Consider the following 20,452-nt stretch of genomic DNA (forward strand, 5'->3'; position numbering starts at 1 on the left):
CAACAGAGGCCAGTCGGGAAATATAGGGGAGGATTCCAGGGATTGGATGCTGCAATCAGCTGCTCTGGGAGCAGCGCACTGAGTGGAGGAAGAGTGTCAGGTGACAGTGCAACATGGCTGCGCCCATACTGTACTTTAGGAGGGAACTCTGGCGTGCAGCTTGTGTGCCATCATGCTGGGAAGATACTCTGCGAGCAAGGGGATGCTGAGATCCATCTCCATGTTCAGTGACAGTACACTGAGCTGACGGGGCAGGAGCAGCACAGACAAGCCTCAGCACCAGCCGGGAGTGATGTGCAGCGTGAGCAGACCTCTGTGCTAGTCTGGACAGACACCGTAGAGGTAAGAAAGTGGTTATAAGGGCCGGAGCATGACATCAGAGTGTTTATTGAGGCCCTCTAATGGACAGCCAAGGAGAAAAGACCAGGGCGACTTAGTCATTGCTACCTTCAGAACTTCGGATAGGAGACGAGTAACCTCATCCCAAAATTGAACTATCTTTGGGCATGACCTCCAGATATGTAAGTAAGTGCCCGCCTCACCGCAACCCTTCCAACACCGTTCTGTGGTGGAATTGTACATTTTGTGTATACGGGTCTGTACCAAGTCCCATCTATTATAAATCTTGTGGGCATTCTCCATATTTGAGGCTGAGATAGAGGACTTATAGACCCTCTCTTTCACCACAGACCATGTGTATTCATCAGGTGGGCTCCCCAAATCCTTCTCCCACTGGAGTTCATGACTAGTAGTGTCTGGTAGTTTAACATGAAGCAAGAGGTTATAAAGGATCAATATAATACCCTCCATCATAGGATTATGGAGACACAGAGAGACACAGAAACTCACATGTAGTCAGAGACCTATCAATTGAGCGCAGGGGTAGTCAATAAAGTGTTGAATATGAATGTAGGCAAAACAGTTAATAGTAGGTATACCAAATTTACTCTGCATGAATGCAGAGAGGGGCACCGACCTGACTCAAAGAGATCAGATACCACCCTAACGCCCAGGGCCGCCAAGAGCCAAGGTGGGCCTCGGTAATAGGGGGCGTGGCCTAATCTGGGGAGGCGTGGCCACGCCCCCTTGCCGAAAAAATAAAAAAGATTTGCAGCGGCACGAAGCGCCGGGGAGGGGGGCACTCTGAGCCCCCTCAGCCCGGCGCAAAGCCAGGGGGGGCGCGATCAGTGTGATCGCTCCCCCACACAGGCATAGGAGACTGCTGTGGCTGCTGCTCAGCAGCCACGAGCAGTCTCCAACTGCAGCTCAGCACACGCTGTGTACTGGGCTGCTGTGAGGGAGAGGGGGGCGGCGTCGGACCCGGGCCCCCACCAGGCCCCTCAGGAAGCCCGGGCCCGGGTAATCTGTACCCGCTCCCCCTCCCCTCTCGGCGCCCCTGCTAACGCCTCCCTTTATCCAGGAGAAGCGAGTGAGGTTAAAACCTGGAGAAAATGCTGGGTTATGCCATACAGGAGTCACAGTCTGGGTTTTTAAGACTATCCATGCATGAGTCCAGATGGTTACATCAAATTGACTGAGGGCCTGATTTAGCAAGGATCGCAGTTGCTAATATGCACGCAATCGGCCAATTATTTTGCACTGCTCATGCGTACGCATCGCAGTGCGCGTGACGCAGACGAATCGCAGAGTGATTGACAGGAGACTTCAATAACCAGATTTGGAACTGGGAAATAACGGACTGGGGGCCTGATTCATTACCAATTGCAACTGTGATTCCGTACTCAGACTGCCGATTGTTGCGTACTGCGTATGCATTGCAGTACGCATGCGCAAAAGCTTCACTGCGATTGCAATGACTACGCAGACCCATCGAAGAGTGATTGACAAGAAGTGACTGTTTGTGGATGGTCGGGCTAACGTAGGCGTGCCAGTGCATTTCAACGCCGTTACAGGGGCGTGCATAAATTAGCCACTGCGATACCATATGCAGCCTGAGGTCTCATAGCGTGCGCTGAAGTTAGCAGTTCCTGAGTGAGGTCTTACCCTGCATTAACTGTGTGTATGGGTCCGATGTTACCGATTAATTCGCTATGTTGCTAAAGTATACGGATGTGAGTAAGGGGAAGTGGGCGTCCTTATGTTAAGCTGCTTTCGCAATGCAAATGCAATTATTTGCATATCACCGCTGATATTAGCAACTGCGTTGCGTGTGTATTGGCAGAATAGCGATTCTTGCTGAATCAGGCCCTGAGTTACTAATTACCTCATAAGTCATCTGTGCTCAATCATGGATATCCTTAAAACATGGTCTGCAATGGCGGAGTTTGGAAACCTCTGCGTTACAAGACAATATATTGTAAGGAATGGCTCTCATCTGCCCTGCTTCCCTGGATACTCTACCTACTCTCTCATACTAACTAACTAACTAACTAACTAACTAACTAACTAACTAACAATGCTTAGGTTGCCATACTCCCTATGGACTGAATTTGCATTTAAATGCAAATTGATTGGTCTAAGCACATTTCACATCCCAGTTTTTTATTTCAGAGGTTAAATTTAAGGGTTTATTTGGCATTTCTGAAATCTCTGGCAATATACATGACGTAATTTCACCTTGTGATGACCGTGTTAACTTTTCATTGAAGGTTTTATTGCAGGTCTATAGATATGCAGAGGCATAACTTAACAGGTTTTGCTCTACCATAAAAGTATTGCGGCTCTCAGACCCCGATAGGTATTTATAGGGCTCTGAAAGATATCCTAACTCTGATTCTAAAATGATATTTGTAACAATCTCTGCAATATATCTGTGTTACCGGGACATGGACTCAGATGAGTAAAAATTAATTGCTAAGGCTATCACGCAAGTAGCTTCAGTCCGCCAGGGCTGTTGCTCCGTTCTGCCTTAAACAGAATTGCTTTTATAACTAGACCCCTAACTCTTTAATATAACCATCTTCAGAAATATATCATCAACCTGACATTCTTCATTCAACACAGTTTTAAGAACACATTTCTTTCTTAGACCTGATCTGATCAACTAGAATAAGGGCATTTTTTTGAGTGGTGCTGCTGGGAAATGATGGTTAGCTGTGAACTGCATACTGTATATAACAGCTGGGGACAGCATTGGCCGTACAACATAGAGATCAGTTATTTTCTATGTTGTGCTATGTCCCTAGTGGTTTTATTGTATGATATTTAATTTGGAACACATGTGAGGAAAACGCTTGGTTGATTATAACCGAAGTCATTCCTATTGTTTTTTTTTTTATCAGATTTATTTATTAACAGTTTCTTATATAGGGCAGTATGTTCTGTTGCGCTTTACAATTGGAGACAACATTAATAGAACAAAACTGGGTTGTAAGAGACAGACATAAAGGTAAGAGGGCCCTGCTAGCGAGCTTACAAATTATAGGGAAATAGGCATTGATTCACAGGTATAGGTGCTACATATTGCAAATTGGTCCAGCCAGATTGCAGAGGTTCTTGGTGAGCTGTATGATCCAGTCACACAGGAATATTGGCCTAGGGTTGGGAGGATGTGAAAGTGAAGAAAGAGAAAATATGTGAGGTCATGTGTGGTCTGTAAGAAGGGATATAATTAGATAGAGAAGCCTTTGAAGGTTATGTGGGCGGTCCTGGAATCTGACAAGTTTGTCTGAAGAGATGAGTTTTCAGGGAATGCTTGAAGGTTTGGAGACTAGAGAAAAGTCTCATTGTGCGTGGGAAGGCATTCCTCAGAGTGGGTGAAGCCTGAAAAAAGTCCTGTAACTGTGAATGGGAACAAGTGATGTGTGTGGATGAGAGACGCGGAGATGTCGGGTTGGGAGATATTTTGAGATAAGTGAAGATATGTACATTGGTGTCGTTTGGTTCCCTTCTTTTTCTCTGAAGAAACATATTACAAGTTAATAGCACTGAGCACCACGGTGGGGAATCACTCCTAATCATACACTCTTTGAGTAAGGCCAGCGTGACCACTCAACTTTTATTTGTTGCGTTTCAATTGATTTAACTATTTTTGTATTTTTAAATTGTGTGTATTTATTGAAAAGAATTTACAGATTATAAATCTACAAAAAAAACATAACCAAACATGCAAAGTAACACATATGAACAAATAATCATACAAAAAGCCTATATATAAACAACAAACTATAAATAAACACTGCTGAGATACCATTGTAGAAAAGGGCAGCGCTCCGTTGCGATTGCGGAGTTGTAAAGTGACACATCATAGAGTAAGACCCATTCAACATGATAAATTACTGAAAGGGATCAAAGTCCACGTAGAATGACAAGCAAGCATAAGATCTGTAAAAATCAAAGCCATGTCTCCCCTCAGCATATGACCAGAGGAATTCCCACATTTTGGGCAGTCCTTTCAAATAATTTAGCTTTATAGACAAATTGTAACTACAGTTCTGAATTCTATACTCAAAACAATAATATGATCCAGTTCTGAATTCTGTCTATTTGTTTATTCTGCATAGACAACCACATGTTTTGCACTATTAGTATGAGTGTATGCCCTGCATAAAGGATATGATGGGTAAGGAATAGGACTGTTTTCTAGTGGTCAAATTATTAAAGCATATTACGACTTAAAAACTATTTATATATTATTATGCAATCACTTTTGATTGACCTTAATATAGCAATCGTTGTTTGCTACAAAATGAGATCAGCTGTACAAAGTATTAATAATTTCAAGATGCTGTAAAATAAATAATATTATCTAAGTAGTACTTTACAGCATTACTTATTAATTTATAGGATGGGACCCAAATTATGGTTTGCTATGCTATATATAGTCATTTTCAAAAATGTTATCTTTCCAAACCAATTGGAGATATGTATAAAGTGTGACTCATGCCTCTCTGTGATGTCATTAACCACTTGACTGACGATTTTTCCAGCAAAATCGGTCAGAAATTGTCAGGTCCGCAGGGGAGTCAGAGGAGATCCGTTCTCCAAAAAACACAGTGGGGTGGTGAGGTCGCACCTTGTCAGCTGAAGCACAGCTGGCAGCATTCGCATCCCATACGTCCACGTCGGTTAAGTGGTTAATGATACATTTGGCATGAATGTTGGCTTTGTGCGCAACATGGCTGCTCCTGAGGTGAGAAGGCATAGGGGATACTTTAAAGTTGAAAGATGGCAACTGTATAGAGATTGTGGCTCCATATTTGTTATACGTTCACATAAAGCACTGTGCTAATGTTATACTGAAAGCAGGGCCATGCAGGATAAGGCAGTATCGTGCATTCATGCCTAGCAAGTATCCAATTAAATTCAAAGCAGGTACTTGGGCCAAATGTAGTAGTCTCCATCTTTCCAAGTCCTACAAATGGATTAAAGAAAAAAAGTGATTTATTGATATCTACTTCCATACAATGTCCTAACTTTCTGCTACTCTTCTGGCGAGTTAGCCTGTTTTCTAAAAGCACTAATGTAAAAGGCTAAAACATGATAATAGACATTGGGGTGAGGACATTGTAAAAATTGATGCTGGGCAAAAACAGTATAATGAAACTGAAATTTGACTTTCAAACAGCTATTCTAGGGTGAATACGAGGGTGGTTCAATAAATAAGGTAACAAGACCTCTCTTTGCGTAAATGTATTCAACTCGTACATATACGTATAATCAATAGTATGGCCTTGGTATAGATTATTTTTCCACATAGTCCCCATACTTGTCTAAGCATTCGGGTGATTATCTGTGTGACGCATGGGACATTTATTTTACATACATTCAAGACTCTCTGAGTCCCATGCAACATGCAGAGTTTTTAAAGATTCCAGAAGGAACGGTTTACTGTAGTAACATTTTTTCTGGTGTATATTTTCTACCACAAAGCATTTAAGACTGGGACACCAGAAAAAAAATTGTGGCATAGAAAAAGTTCACATACTTAAAAGTATGTAAATGTACTGTGCGTCACACAGCGAATCTTTCCTGGGCATCCAGGAGTTTCTTCAATGGTCCAAAGAGATGGAAATCACTCGGTGCCAGGTCAGGGCTGTAGGGAGGATGGTCCAGTGCCTCCCTATGGTAGCGCTGTAGCAACTCACACCTGAGTGTGGCCTGGTGTTATTGTGCAGCAATACGACTCCTGTTTGCAGTAGCCCAGGTCATTATCAATGAATTGCCCACTGCAACTGGCTCAGTGTGTCACAATAGCGGACAGCAGTCACAGTACCTCCTTTAGTGAGGAAATCAACAAGAAGCACGCCCTTGTGGTCCAAAAACACGGTCGCCATGATCTTCTTTGCTGATGGAGTTGTTTTGAATTTCTTTGAAGGTGGGGACGATGTGTGTTTCCATGTCATGGATGCTTGCTTCACCTCTGGTGTCACATGATGCACCTACGTTTCAACGCATGTAAAAATACGCTGCAGGAACATCACTCCCTGCTCCAAGGGACCGCGTCAAATTGAACGTATGTTCAGCCGTATTCAAACCCAAAACTGTTTCCGTGACGTGTTGTTCTCACCAAACACCTTGACAGGTTGGCAATGAATTTCAGCTGTTGATGTGACCTTTAGATGCTGAAATCTGATCACACTACGCACCTCAATGTTTGACCATGTTTCCTCCAGCCCTGCCATCTTACAACTGATGTTGGGACAGTAATCACTGATATGAGGCACAGTCTAATGGCCGTGAGGGGAAGCAGTGGTCTACCTGCTGTGGCCTGGTGGGAAATTAGAATGAAATAGAGAACATTACACACGTGAGAGGACTTGTTACCTTAGTTATTGAACCTACTTCATACATACTTGCCTATACAACATGGTATAATACAGATACAAATACAGAGGTTGCCTGGCCTTCTGTGAAGTAATATTGTGAAAGATACATATTTGCAGGCTTCCACCTTCATGTTGTATTATCTTCTCTCTGACTCTCAGGATTGTTGGTGGAACCAAGCTGCATGCAGATTGGTTTTGATGTTACAGGGAAAAACAGGTGGTGGTCTGTGCTACTATTGGATTAGTGTTTGCAGTGAAGTATCTGAGTTTTAGTTTTCTGTCTGAATCCTTGCACATAGTGGCCCTCATTATGAGTTGGTCTTAAAGGAGGTAATCCAATTAGCTGGACAGTTTACCCCACGGCTAATTACCTGAGTTGGCCGAGTGCATCGGGGGTTTACCCTGTGTGTTAAGACCCATAGGTGGATTTTTCCCTGCAGCTTCAGGGGATGTGAGGAAAAGTCAGTGATAAAAGGTACCCTGATGATGTTTAACGCGTGGGAAAAACCTATTGGTTCCGCATTTTAGATGGAGTCAATTGGTTAGTGAGCAGTAACCCAGGAGTTATCGTGCACGGAAAAGGCTGTTTTATTGAATAGCTATGTGTGTGAATCTATGAACTTTTCCCCGCGCGGCTAATTGCATTCCCCCCAAAGTTTTTGCATGAACTCATGGAAGCCAGATTTACTCCCTTAGCCTAATGCGAGATTCCGTAGAGCTAATGCGAGAATCCGTACGTTTTAAAGCGGGAAGTTGCGCTACCCACCGCTGCAACCGTCAATAGCATCGACACTTCATTCTCTATACGCACGGAGCTGTAGCTACACACCCATGGCTCTTCCACAAGACAGATCCTTGCATGTTGCTGCCAAGTTTTAGCCCATTTCATGCAAAGCGAGATCCACAGAGATCCTTCAGCCCCAGTTCTGTAAAATCACTAAAAGTGACACTTCCCTAATTAGGGGGTCAATGTACTAAGCCTTAGAGAGAGATAAAGTGGATGGAGAGAAAGTGTCAACCAATCAGCTCCTAGCTGTTACTTTACAGGCTGTTTTTGAAAAATGACAGTTAAGAGCTGATTGGTTGGTACTTTATCTCCTTCCACTTTATCTCTCTCAGTACTTTGGGCCTGATTCATCTTTGGGAATAGAGTGAGATTTAGCACTTAACTGATCATCTTGGTGAACCATGCTGCACTGCAGGTGGCGCAGTTTTAAATTATGCAGAGAGATTTAGATTTGGGAGGGAGGTGTCCAAACTGACATCTAAAGTGTAGTGTAATAATAAAGCTGTGCAGTATTTGTGGGCTACATGCAAAAGCAGCCAGTATTTACATTACATGCAAAAATATGTATGCATTTACACCCCTTGCATTGCTACATGGTTTGCCCAGGTTCACAGTTAAGTGCTAATTCTCACTCAGGGGCGTCTTAAGAGAGGAAGGGGGCCCGTGTGCACTCCCCGTGCGGGACCCCCTCCTCTCTTCCCGGGGGCCAGCAGCCAACTGACGCGGCTGGCCGGCCACTGCAGCATTAGTAGACTCCGGGCACTAGAGTGTGCCTGGAGTCTACTGTGCAAGCGCAGAACACTGGAAAAATGGCCGTGGCGGCCATTTTTCAGTGTTCTCAGCAGCGCTGACACCAGACGCGGGACCACAGACAGGTGAGTTTAAAATAATATGGGTGCAGAGTGTGTGGTGCGGGGCCCCCCTGGACCCAGGGGGGCCCCTCACCACACACCCTGCACACACTGCACCCATTATAGATACGCCACTGTTCTCACTCTATTCCCAAAGCTGAATCAGGCCCTTTGTGCATAGACTGCTAGAACTACATTGTGCAAAGGTATAAGCCAGAGAACTGGCACTGGGATTTACTGAAGAACCTACAAAATATACTTCTGGTGTCATAATTAAACAGAAACAGACTTCTTTCATGAGCAGTTATTATCTGTATTGCAGAGATTATAGACCGAAACATTTATACTTATAAAGGAAACAACATTCAGTCCTCGCTTTTAAAGCAAATATTCAAGAATAAATGTATTTTTATGAAACTTCAGATCCCTAAAGGAACTTTCTGTAAACTAATCCTGTTCCTTTAATTGTTAAGCATTGACCCTCTCTGATGGACTGTACCAAATGACTCCTGTAAAATTTATATATATATATTTTTTTTTTACAATTGTGCAGTGTTGAGTGAGTTACTTTATATAGTGCACATGTTGGGTTTTTTCTTTGCTTAGTTGTGTGTTTATATATAGATTATTCAAAACATAGGGTAGAGAAAGAAGGCATTTACATGTGGTCACACTGCAGTAAATTGGTGAGTTTGCCTGAACCTGGGATTGCATGCATCAGAAGTCTGCCACTTAGACACCAAGGGCCTGATTCTGAACACACACACAATGCCGATGTTCAGAGTTGGGCAATTTTTCTGCTACTGTGCCTGCACAAAAGTCCCTAAAAACTCCTACGGTGCATATGCGTGCATTACACAGTGGCCCTCATTCAGGGTCGATCGCTAGATACAAGCGGTCACACTGAATGAGGGCGGCCGCTTGTGGTGTGAAGTGCGGTCTCCTGGTTGCTATCTAAGCTGTAGGTTACCACCCACAGCTCTAGCGAGCGACCAGGTTGATGGTCGCGATGGTCAGGACCATCGCGACCATCAGGGCTTGCGACGAGACCGTAAGGATGGGTCACGGCAAGCGCAAACCCCAGGGAGCTTCCTGCTCTTATTCAGACCTCAGCACTTGCGACCAGGTCTGAATAAGGCCCAGTGTGTACACATAGAGGCGCTGCTGTGATTGAGGCGCATGGTGTAAGAAATGTCTTGGAAAAGTGCTGGATGTTCCTGGGCTGCGACTGGCGATGGTCCGTCTTATGGGCGTGTTATGGGAGTGTCATGGGCAGTGTTTGGGCACACAGATGCTCAATCGGTCACAGTGAAGGCCATACTCACACAGAGAATCTGCACCTGCCATAGAGTTGGTGCAAGGTTTGATGATGCGCCAAACGGTGGCACGTAAAGACTCACTGGGTGGTATAACAGCATGTAGACTCTTAAAGTGGATGTCTCAGTCCTTGCACATCCATACACTGGTATGTATGCCAGGGAAGGGATTGGTAGCAGCATAGGCATAAAGTCGCAGACAGGCGATCGCCAAAAGATGCGTCTGCTTCTAACTCTGAATCAGGCTCCAAACCTCCTAATCATTACAAATGATACCTTGCTGAATTAATTAATAAGAAAGCTCTCCAATAAATTCAGATTGCTGTAATTATGTCCAATAATTGCACTTATATAATAATAACCGTATAATGTAACATCTTAATTGTGATCTTATCTGCAACACAGACTTTTTATTTTTCAAACGTCCAGTTCCTTGAATCACTCAGCTTACCCGAGTCAGTGTGAATAGGTCCCTCTAGCTGTATACTCCCCATAGGAAGCAAAGGGACTGCTACTCGAGCTGAAGCAATGTCTTGTCACATCACTGCTTTGGTTTTCAGTTCCTAGTTGATGAGAACCAAAGGCTTATCTAAATGAGACGTGGAGGCCAGAATAGGAGCCCAACAGGCCTTTTCTCCAGAGTATAAGGAAACAACTGTCCCTTTATTAAACGGATACTGGAACAATCAATGTCTTTTGTACAGAAATAGACACAGAGAAATAGTTGGAATATTTCCTTACATCTGCTCCTTGTGTGCTGACTGGTTAAACTGTGGTTTTTGTTTTTTATTTTTGTTGCATTACTTGTCTGATCTGTGCAATGTAATGCAGAGCATTTAGGGAAGCCCGACAACTCATTCTCTAGAACAGGAAGTGCAGTCTGGAACTTGTGGTTGCAATAGATAGATTATCCTTTTACATTTTGGACATACATGCCTTATCGGTTTAAGAGGTTCCCTTTCAGTTTAATTTTATTTTACATGTTCAACAACATGAGAAATCCATTTATAACACATTACTATATCTTCACAAGGTCATATAGGTTGATTTTTATATTGATGAACCATCAGCCGTAGGCAGGCATGTGGAATAGTGAAACCTAGTATACAATTTTTAATAATAAAAATAATTGCATGTCAATTTGTAATACCCAAGTGTGGTTAGAATCTGTAGTATGGAATTTTTAAATGTTACGTTGTTCCTGGTTTTTCTTCTTTCCTATGCCACAGCAGAGAGGCAGGTGGTCCCCATTCCCAACACAGCAATTGACACAGTGTAAAGTCACAATCGCTTTATTAAATAGTAACTCCTACGACAGTGGGGGTTTTCCTTTGATTTCCTTACCTGAATATGTCTTTAAGTAAAACTTAATATGCCACAGCAAACTATTGCGACAAATAGGATATACATGCGTCACGTATATACATTTCAGGAATTGTGAATTAAAATGACCATTAAATGTCTAGTCTAACTGATATGGGAAGACTTTCAATTAAAGTGCAACAATAACTTATGATTATGTACTGTATGCTTTAAGAAACGGTAACCATGCTTCCTATATCTTTACACTAGCTCTCCACTTTGCTACTATTAATACCCCAGAAATAGAATTACATAATGTTTACAGTGTATTAGAACCTTCAATTGCACACATTAAATAACCATAGAGACTAAAGAAACAAAAGAAAAGATCTGTGCACTGTGAAAATCCTATCTTTTCTTTTGTTTCTTCAATGTATGTTGATTATAGGATTCTAAGGTAGCACCTTCATATTTATATAAGCATTATAATAATACAAATGAAGTTGATGGGCCCAGAATAATAAAAGATATATTTCATTTCTCTTGATATAACATATCTATATATTTATTGGTGCGAGATCACTTTTTTTGTTGGTTTCTAACCACAGAGACTAGCTTACCTCTACCCATCAATATGCATACAAATACAATTCATTAGTAATACACTATACCCAGCTAAACCTGCCAGTCCTGCCTGGCCAGGCCGTCGTCTGTGCACATTACGGAATAAAGAAATGAAAGATGAACTGGCTGGTTTTTAAGGAAACTTTAGCGAAATACACTTTGTGTTCCTGTCAAAGCTGGATCCTGACTTTTTATGCAGTGTAGCAGTCCTAGGCTGAGGGTCAGTTTGGGAATTACACTGGTAAAACTTGTTGCGGAAGTATAAAATGTCGGTTGATGGCTCCTTTCCTTAAGAAGCTTTCTTCTGAGACGTTAAGGTAATGTCTGACGCAAGAGTCAGAGGTCACCTGATCCTAAAACGCTGGCTGCTGCAGATCATGACGTCTATCACAGGCTATACTGACTGTTCTGATATAGCCTCAGAGGGCGGAATTCAATTGATTCCTGCCCCCATCGCGCCCGACGGAGCTATTCAATTCTTGCTCCTGTCGGGCACGATCAGCTGACAGCGCTACATTTCAGCTCGCAGCCCCAAGGGGATGAGAGCTGAAGTATGCGAAAAGTGACATGTTTGGGCGCCCAAACATCACTTTTCGCGATTGCACCCAGCACTTTGGTCGGGTTTAGCTGCTTTACGCGGCTAAACCCGACCACTTTGGGCGCGATCAGCATGAAAATCTCGAACAATTGCATAACGGCCCGCGATCTCCTGTCACTTTAGACGGGAGATGCGGGCCGCGAAAACAATTGAATTCCGCCCAGTGTGTGTGGGCTGCTGCTGCTGTTAGTGCTGCTGTGAATGAGTCTCCCTGTCCTGAGGTCACACTGGAGCTCAGCACGGCTACATGCAGAACTTACTGTACTGCAGCCCCCAGGTATTTCCTGCCACGGTCAGGTGAGCTGAGCGCTTACTTGCTCTCATTAGCCTCTGGTTCAGTAACATATTATTCTGCACCTAGGGACCATTAGCTAGCTTCTTGGAGCAGTTTCCTTTAGTCTCTATTTCCTCACTTAATCAACGGTTCTGTCACTATAGAAGTGAGTGTGCTCTGCCACTAACACACTGCAGAGGGGGAGCAGTAGGTACTATACTCCTAGAGCTTCACAATATTTGTTGAATTATCACGATTGCAGTGACAGCTCCCGCTATCAGTCCTCATAAGCTGCGGCCTATTTATCCCTCTGCAGGCTGAAGGGCTGGTTTTGGGCTGGTCCACTAAGCACCTCCCCGCCTTCTGGGGCCGTCTGCTGCCTCAGCTCACACAGCCGCGGGTTCCTGTCAGGAGCCTTTTACCACCAGCGGCAGCGTCCTGCTCTCCGAACATCACCTCAGGCACTAACTGATCAACTGCCGCTCGCTTCCAACATTTCATATGTCTGACCGCCTGACACTGGTCATGTGACCTGCTGCTGACCTCTTGAGCAGCTACAGAGATTACTGGGTGTCTGCCTGTGTAATGACAGACATGCGCTTTAGTGCAATGCACAGTCAGACATAATACCTCATATAGTGGGGTATTACAAATTCAGTTACATGCAGTTTTGCAGAAGAAAATTCTCATCATGACACTCGCATACATAACGGCAATGTGAAATTCCAGCTTCAATTACAAATGGTGATTTGCGGGACTCATGGTCATCCATCTTTTTCTCAAAAAGTGACATGGCAGAGGTGCATGAAAAAGTGGGGAATTTGATGGGAGGTGGAATTTCCCAAACTGCGGGGAAGCAATTGATGAGAAGCATATCTGCATAACCCCATCTGCCAATAGTGGATCCTTTTATTACAACTACAAGGGGTATTTTAGTGTTGTACTCATGGGGGCGGTGAACGCCAACTATGGCCCATATTCAATTAACGGCGAAAAGTCGGAATCCGCGAAAAAGTATCGCAGATGACGTCATTTCGCCAGGCGGAAACTTTTCGCCATATTTAATTGTAAACACATTTCGTGTACGCAAAAACGCAGTGCAATGTAATAGGCAAAATAGATTCGCCTATGAATAGGTGTTGGAAAGAAGTGCAAAATCGCTATTTAGTGGTGCAAAGGTGGGGAAACCACTCAGCACCTTTGGGATAGCACCCCAAAGGATAACTGTGTAAAAAAAAACTTTAAAAAAGTGAGTAACACCCCAAAAAATTTCAGAAAATGGGGGCGAATAAGTGCAAAGTCGGGGGTACAAACTTTTAAACTAGTGAAATAGACTTTTGGGGGGCCTACAAGTATAGGGGAGGTGTTTTTTAGATTGCAGGTGCATGCTTCGGATGGTGGCTCCTTTAAAATACCCACTTCTAGTTCCTGTCAACAGTGGAGGAGTGGCAAACCATTGGTGAGGAATTTGATAGGAGGTGGAATTTCCCAAACTGTGGGGGAGCAATCGACAGGAAGCATATCCGCATAAACCCCACCTGCCAATAGCAGGTTCTTTATTACAACTACAAGGTTTTTTTAGTGTTCTACTTATGGGGGTGGTGAACGCCAACTAGGAGTTCATCAATGTGGATATTGCGAAAAATGGCCATGCTTCGGATGGTGGCTCCTAAAAACACCGGCTTCTATGAAAGGCTTACCTCCAGTAGCCTGAAATTGCCAACAACAGCGGAAATGAAGCATGGCCTTAACTTTGTGTTTGTGGCGACTAGGCATTTGCACTACACGAACACTTGATGAAGCTGTACAGGCAAAGGGGCCTGACCAGGGAAAAGCGAATATACAATTACCGGCTATTCAGGGCATGGCGGGTTGTGGAGAACGCCTTTGGGATCCTGAGTAACCGATTCCGCTTATTCCATACCGCCATTAATCTCCGTGTGGAAAAAAATGATTGGGTCGTCTTGGCATGCTATGTACTGCACAACTTTTTAAGGTACAAAACAGCCATCCAACAAAGGACATCAGGCACAGCAATGCCAGACGACTCAGACCAGCCAGAGGAGACCGTCCAAATGCCCTCTGTGTCAACACCAGGAAATCTGGAGTAAATGAGGACTGCATGGGCTAAAGAGGTCAATACCTGGCCTATTTTAATGGAGTTGGGGCAGTGCCATGGCAGGAGGACTGTCTCCATTGAACAGACTTGGACAATTATCGGACTTGTTGCAAACATTTGGCATGGTGTGAATGCACTGTGTCTGTACTTACCACATCCAAAGAGGATGGTTGATCCACTTCCTGTGTGTCCTCCTCTTGCTCTCCAGGCTCATTCTCCAACATTAGAGTTTGTGAAGCTCTCTGTGGTTCCTGTTCCTGAGCAGGTCAAAGTACCATAATGTACTTGTGTACATGTCTTCTGCCCCTGTAGCCCGTGAGTCCATTTGTTTCTTGAGCTCTTTTCGGTAGACAGTCCTCAGGTTCTGGATTCGGGCCTTTACCCATCTCGGACACGCCTCATCGTGATAGGGCAACCTGTATGTCACTAGGTCATCTATGGCTGCAGCTTTTTTCTGTTTGTTGCTTTAATATTTTGTTTTTATTTTCCAAAGACATATTTGGCTTCTGTACAGCTCCAGAAAGACAGTAATGAATTGCCTCTCTCTCGCACTAGTCCTCTCTGTAGGAAAACAGAAAAACAACTGTTTTAATACTCAAATTATTTTAATGTTTTTTTTTTATACTGTTTATACTTTTTTTCCTGTTTGAATGTTTTACCAGTTTGAATTTTTTTTTTTTAATGTTTATTAATTATGTTTTCTAATTACAATAAAAATTTATATTTAGTGTATTAAATGTGGCATTGCTTTTTCATAGTAAATTTATCATTACCATTGAGTGTTCTTTTTCATAAAATATTTTTTGGAAAAAATAGCTTGGTGGTACACGGGTAAATAAACATTGTTGGAGTAGTGGGTACATTGGCAGAGCAGGGGTTAATAAACATTGGTGGAGCAGTGGGTACATTGGCAGAGCAGGGGTTAAAAACATTGGTGGAGCAGGGGTTAATAAACATTGGCGGAGCAGGGGTTAATACACATTGATGGGGCAGTGGGTACATTGGCGGAGCAGGGTTTAATACACATTGGTGGGGCAATGGGTACATTGGTGGAGCTGGGGTTAATACACATTGATGGGGCTTTGGGTACATTGGTGGTGCAGTGGGTACATTGGCTGAGCAGGGGTTAATACACATTGATGGGGCAGTGGGTACATTGGATGAGCAGGGGTCAAAACACATTGGTGGGGCAGTGGGTACATTGGCGGAGCAAGGGTAATAAACATTGGTGGGGCAGTGGGTACATTGGTGGTGCAGTGGAATACAGGCGCTATGTATATACTCACTACAAAATAAAGGTAACAATGTGTGTCAAATCATGTACGATATGTCGAATTCTTTCTGCATGTTCAATTGATCAGCGATGACTATGTATGACGGCGGGGGCATGCATATGCATCGTGATCATCCCCACACACTGCACTTTTTACACATTCCAATCGATCGAAAATGGGCAAATCGTGTAAAAAATCGCACCATGTATGGAGGCCTTTACTGAATTTACTCTTTAAGATAAAATGTGGAGCAGGATGCAGTTCAGTCACATAAGGAAATAATATGTGTGTATAGCTTTAATCAAACTATATCTTGCTTTCGTAGGTTACGCAGAAACAGTTCTTCTGATAAACTGGTGAAAGATGCAAAAGATAGAAGCAAAAAGCTAGACAGGAAAGCGGTGTCCTCTGCAAATCTCCTCAGTGGTGAGCGTGTGGCTGAGTACATTGCCCTGTGTATCGTTCATACATAAAGCACATATTTGTATCTTATCTTTCATTGTTAGTTGTTTTTCCTTTGATTACAATATTTTTGCATGTCTGTGGTCTTTAATTTCTTGTATGACTGTATTTCAGGCTCCTCTGGGTCCAGAAGAGGAAATTATAATTTAGGTCAGTATTTAACAGTTATAATTAATTAACTCCTCAACATTGGGCATTTGACCACCTTTTGCATATATAAGGTACACGCTCACTATTGGTTCTTGTGCAGTGACTCTGTGCGGACACTTTGCCCACACCTCCCACTCGTCCAGATGTGAGGTGTGGACATGTCTTCCCCAATTTACAGGGTTTGGAAGGTAATTCATCTCCACTACCTATGGCCTAAAATGTGTTTTTGCACACCGGAAAAATGGCCTATGTGGCTACACCTAATACTGTATAACGCGGTTATGAACCCAGCATGCCGCAGACATGCCTACACCTGACCTGTATTCACCCAATGTTAGGAGATATGGCCATTTGTGTCATTGTGTGCCCACAAAGAAAAGCACATCCTGGCAGCAGTAAAAATATAAATATCTTTTTGTTTTTCATTTGTGTCATTTATACTCTCTCATGGTTATTTCGTTATCCCATTCTTCATATCAATGTACTGTTAATATGACCTTGCATTTTATGTACAGATGTGTACTCTTATACCTAGCCTCAAGACGCCATGTGGTACTAGATGCTTGGCACGAGTGAGCTGCGCCAAGTGTTGTAGCTTCTCTCTCTTCAGGAGACTGCTCTGATTAATTTGATATGCAACACTTGTATATCTGTGTGCGACTTATTTTGTTTACGAGGCACAACGAAGCTTGGCGTGGCAAAAAGCAGCGCCCGTTGCATTGTAGCACTTTGTACACAGATTCAGAGACTCAGTCGCACACAGATATACAAGTGTTGCATTATCAGCTTAATCAGCACAGTCTCCTGAAGCAGTTTTGTTTAATTGCATTGCAACAAAAACTCATATGCGGATTAAAAAGGTGCATGGTGCAAGCCGAGTCGCACAGGACCTGGCATGATGAGGACACATCTGTATATGAAATTGTACAGATGGAGAATCTGCTGCATATCTGCACAGCTAAGATGCTAGAGATTAGCATTGAAATGTATCTGACTTTTCTTCTTCAGGGTCCATAGGGGATCCACAGGGATACCATGGGGTGTGCGTGGTTGGAGTGATCTGGGCACCAAACAATTAAAGCTTTAGCTCCCAGGATGCCTCAGGCCTCCTCCACATATACCCCGCCCCAGCCACAGGCAGACAGTTTTTTCATTTGGTGATGGACAGGAACGGTCGCTCCTTTAGAACAGGGGGACTGCTTAGGCAGCCCCAAACTTTATTTTTATTGGGAGCCTATGCGGTTGCTTCAGCTACCTCCGACCGGCGCCGCAAGACCGGTGAGTGGTCCGGTGATTACGGTGGGCACCAGCGGAACTCTGCTAGCCGCTCCACTGGGGACCCAGGACTGCAGCCGAGCAGACGGAGAGGAACAGGTAAGGCGAGTCCCCATATTGTGCAGTCCTTACCTCCGGCGGTGGAGACCTGCCAGAGGATGCTGCAGTGGGGCGACTGGTTCATCCGCTCCCTCACTAGACCACTGGGGCAGTTAAATGCTGGCGTCGGGGACCATGTAGAGGCCAGTGGCACCCGGCGGTTCATGCAGCAGCGGGGAGGTAAGCTCTCCCCCGGCAGCCCCTCCCCCAGCCAAGAGAGCAATCTCTCACAAGAGGTTTCCTGCCTGTGAGCTGCTCCTCCTTCTCACCCTCCTCCCTATATGAGACTCAGCAGCCATTAATCAGGGCTTTTCTGAAGCTACAGGTCTCATGAGTTTCGGGTCCAGTCTCCCTGTATACCTCTCCCTGGGGCCAGGTTATACAGCGCACAGATCCTACCAGCCCTTTGAGGCTTGTGTAGTTGATCTACTGCCCATTATAAGTATATTTATATGCATTGTATGTGATTTGTGCTAGCTCTGCAGTTGTGATATACTGCCTTAAATTTTCTGACTGTCAGTTATATCTATCCCTGCTGCTTTTTCTTAAACCCTTAACTACAAGGTGTGTAGGGGTTCATTATTACTTCACATTTAGTTGTATTTGTGAAGTTTGTCACATTGCATTATTAGCTATACACTTCTTTGTCTTCTAAAGGCAAGGATGAACAGGAGGCTGAGGCCCCTGTGCTGGTTACATGCAAATCCTGTTTTGCGGGCTTGTCTCCTCAGGATTTCATACCGGATGGTCTGTGTGCTAATTTATATAAATCTGCTCACCAGTCCACCTTACCAGCCCCTGTCCAGGAGCCACCTTGGGTGTTCTTCTTATCCCAGGTTATTGCGCAGCTAGATGACTTCTTAGCAGCCCCCACCATGGGGTACCCACAGCTATTACAGCCTACTATGTTGGTACCCCCTATGCATCCTCCTTGGATGGATGTTTATGCCCACTCAGTTCAGAATACGGCTCAAACGTCTGCCGCCTATAAGCAAAGCTTACAGGCCGAAAGACTGTTAGCCACCAAAGCACATAGGCGGACTGTATCATCCTCTCAGTCTATCCAGCTTTCGGATTCTGTTGCATCATCTGAGGAGGCAGATGATGCACAAGGTTCTCTCTCCGAGTCACACTCGGGCGAGGAGCACCGTCATTCAACAGTGGATGTTCCTTTTTTAGTGAGAGAGGTTAAATCAATCCTGCATATAGAGGATGAAGGACCGGCCCCTAAGCCTAAAACTCCGATGTTTAAACCTCAAAAGCTGGTTAAGGCTGAATCCCCTGTGTCAGAACAGCTCACTGAGTTAATGGGAGAAGCTTGGGGTACTCCTGGCAAACGGTTCCAGGTCTCAAAAAGGCTAGAGTCTTTTTACCCTCTCCCTACTAGTGAGTGTACTAAGTGGGAAGTCCTTCCCACTGTTGATTCACATGTGGCAAGCTTTGTCAGAAGCTCCACGCTGCCTTTACTGTCTACATCCTCCCTTAAGATTGCCACAGATAGAAGACTAGAAACTTGTCTCAAGTCAGTCTACTCACTTTCTAGCACTATCACTAGGCCAGCTATGGCTGCGGCCTGGGTGGGTAAGGCTATCGAAGGATGTCCTCTTCTCGGTCCTTTCGCCCTCAGGGTAAGGCAAGAGGACAGTCCTTCCCCAGGTTGTCTAGTTCGCACAAGACCACCAAGCCGCAAGCCAAGCAGTTTTGATCAGCCAGATGTCCGGTTTCCAAGTCGGATCACAAACCATCTTGAGGAATCCCAGGGTGGGAGGCCGACTTCTTCGATTTGCTGACTCTTGGCGATAAAACAACAGATGCCTGGGTCCAAGACTGCTCAAGGTCCCCAGGTAAGGGTCCTGGACCTGAGACCCCTCAGCCACCTTCATGGACGCTTTGGCAGTGAGGTGGGACTTCAATCTTGCATACCTCTTTCCTCCGATCTCCCTCATCCCAAGGGTTCTCAGAAAGTTCAAGCAAGAAGGCAGCACAGTGATTGGTTCACCGACCTACGGAGTCTCTCCATAGACACTCCTTTATATGCCTATATTTTGTGTGCAACTGTGGATGTATCTGCTTGCGAAATGCTACAGTACAGTGTCAGCAGCTGTGACGGGGGGGCACCAAATTATAACTTGATTACGGGCGTCTGGGATGAACTTACGCCACTGTACGTTACTATAAATTGCAATTACCTAGCATTCTTCTGACTACAATTAATGCAATATGGTTATAGACTCACCAGTGGTTTTGCATTTTATTATAGAATAAGACCTAATTACATATCTATGCAATTGCTTTTTATGGCTTGCTGGAACAAATTTTGGAATTATTTCTGGCATTTCCTTGTAAATGATCTATACATTGTGAATGTGGTATTACACATTGTCCCTTCTTTGGTTTCACATATTTCCTTATCACCTACACATATTTCCCACCTTCTTTCCTACCCATGTCAATTATACATGTTTTTTCTAACTATGATAATAGATGCTATAGGGATAATGATCATACGGGTTCGTTAAATAAGGAATCCATTAATCCCGTTTTCCATACATTTGTTTCATGTTTGTTTGTCTTGGTGAGACCACCTATACAT

At 44.0% G+C, this 20,452-nt stretch overlaps 1 protein-coding gene across 1 annotated transcript in view; it reads left to right on the forward strand.

Moving 5' to 3' along the window:
• EML3 (EMAP like 3) overlaps window positions 1-20,452 on the forward strand; it is a 66,200-nt gene that overhangs the window by 17,573 nt on the left and 28,175 nt on the right. The window contains exons 5-6 of the mRNA XM_088468390.1: window positions 16,199-16,299; window positions 16,450-16,485. Coding sequence (XP_088324516.1) covers window positions 16,199-16,299; window positions 16,450-16,485 — 137 coding nt within the window. The remainder of the gene's footprint in view (window positions 1-16,198; window positions 16,300-16,449; window positions 16,486-20,452) is intronic.

Source organism: Taudactylus pleione, unplaced genomic scaffold (genome assembly GCF_031769625.1).
Source record: "Taudactylus pleione unplaced genomic scaffold, aTauple2 ptg000085l, whole genome shotgun sequence".
In the NCBI taxonomy this organism is placed as follows: domain Eukaryota; kingdom Metazoa; phylum Chordata; class Amphibia; order Anura; family Myobatrachidae; genus Taudactylus; species Taudactylus pleione.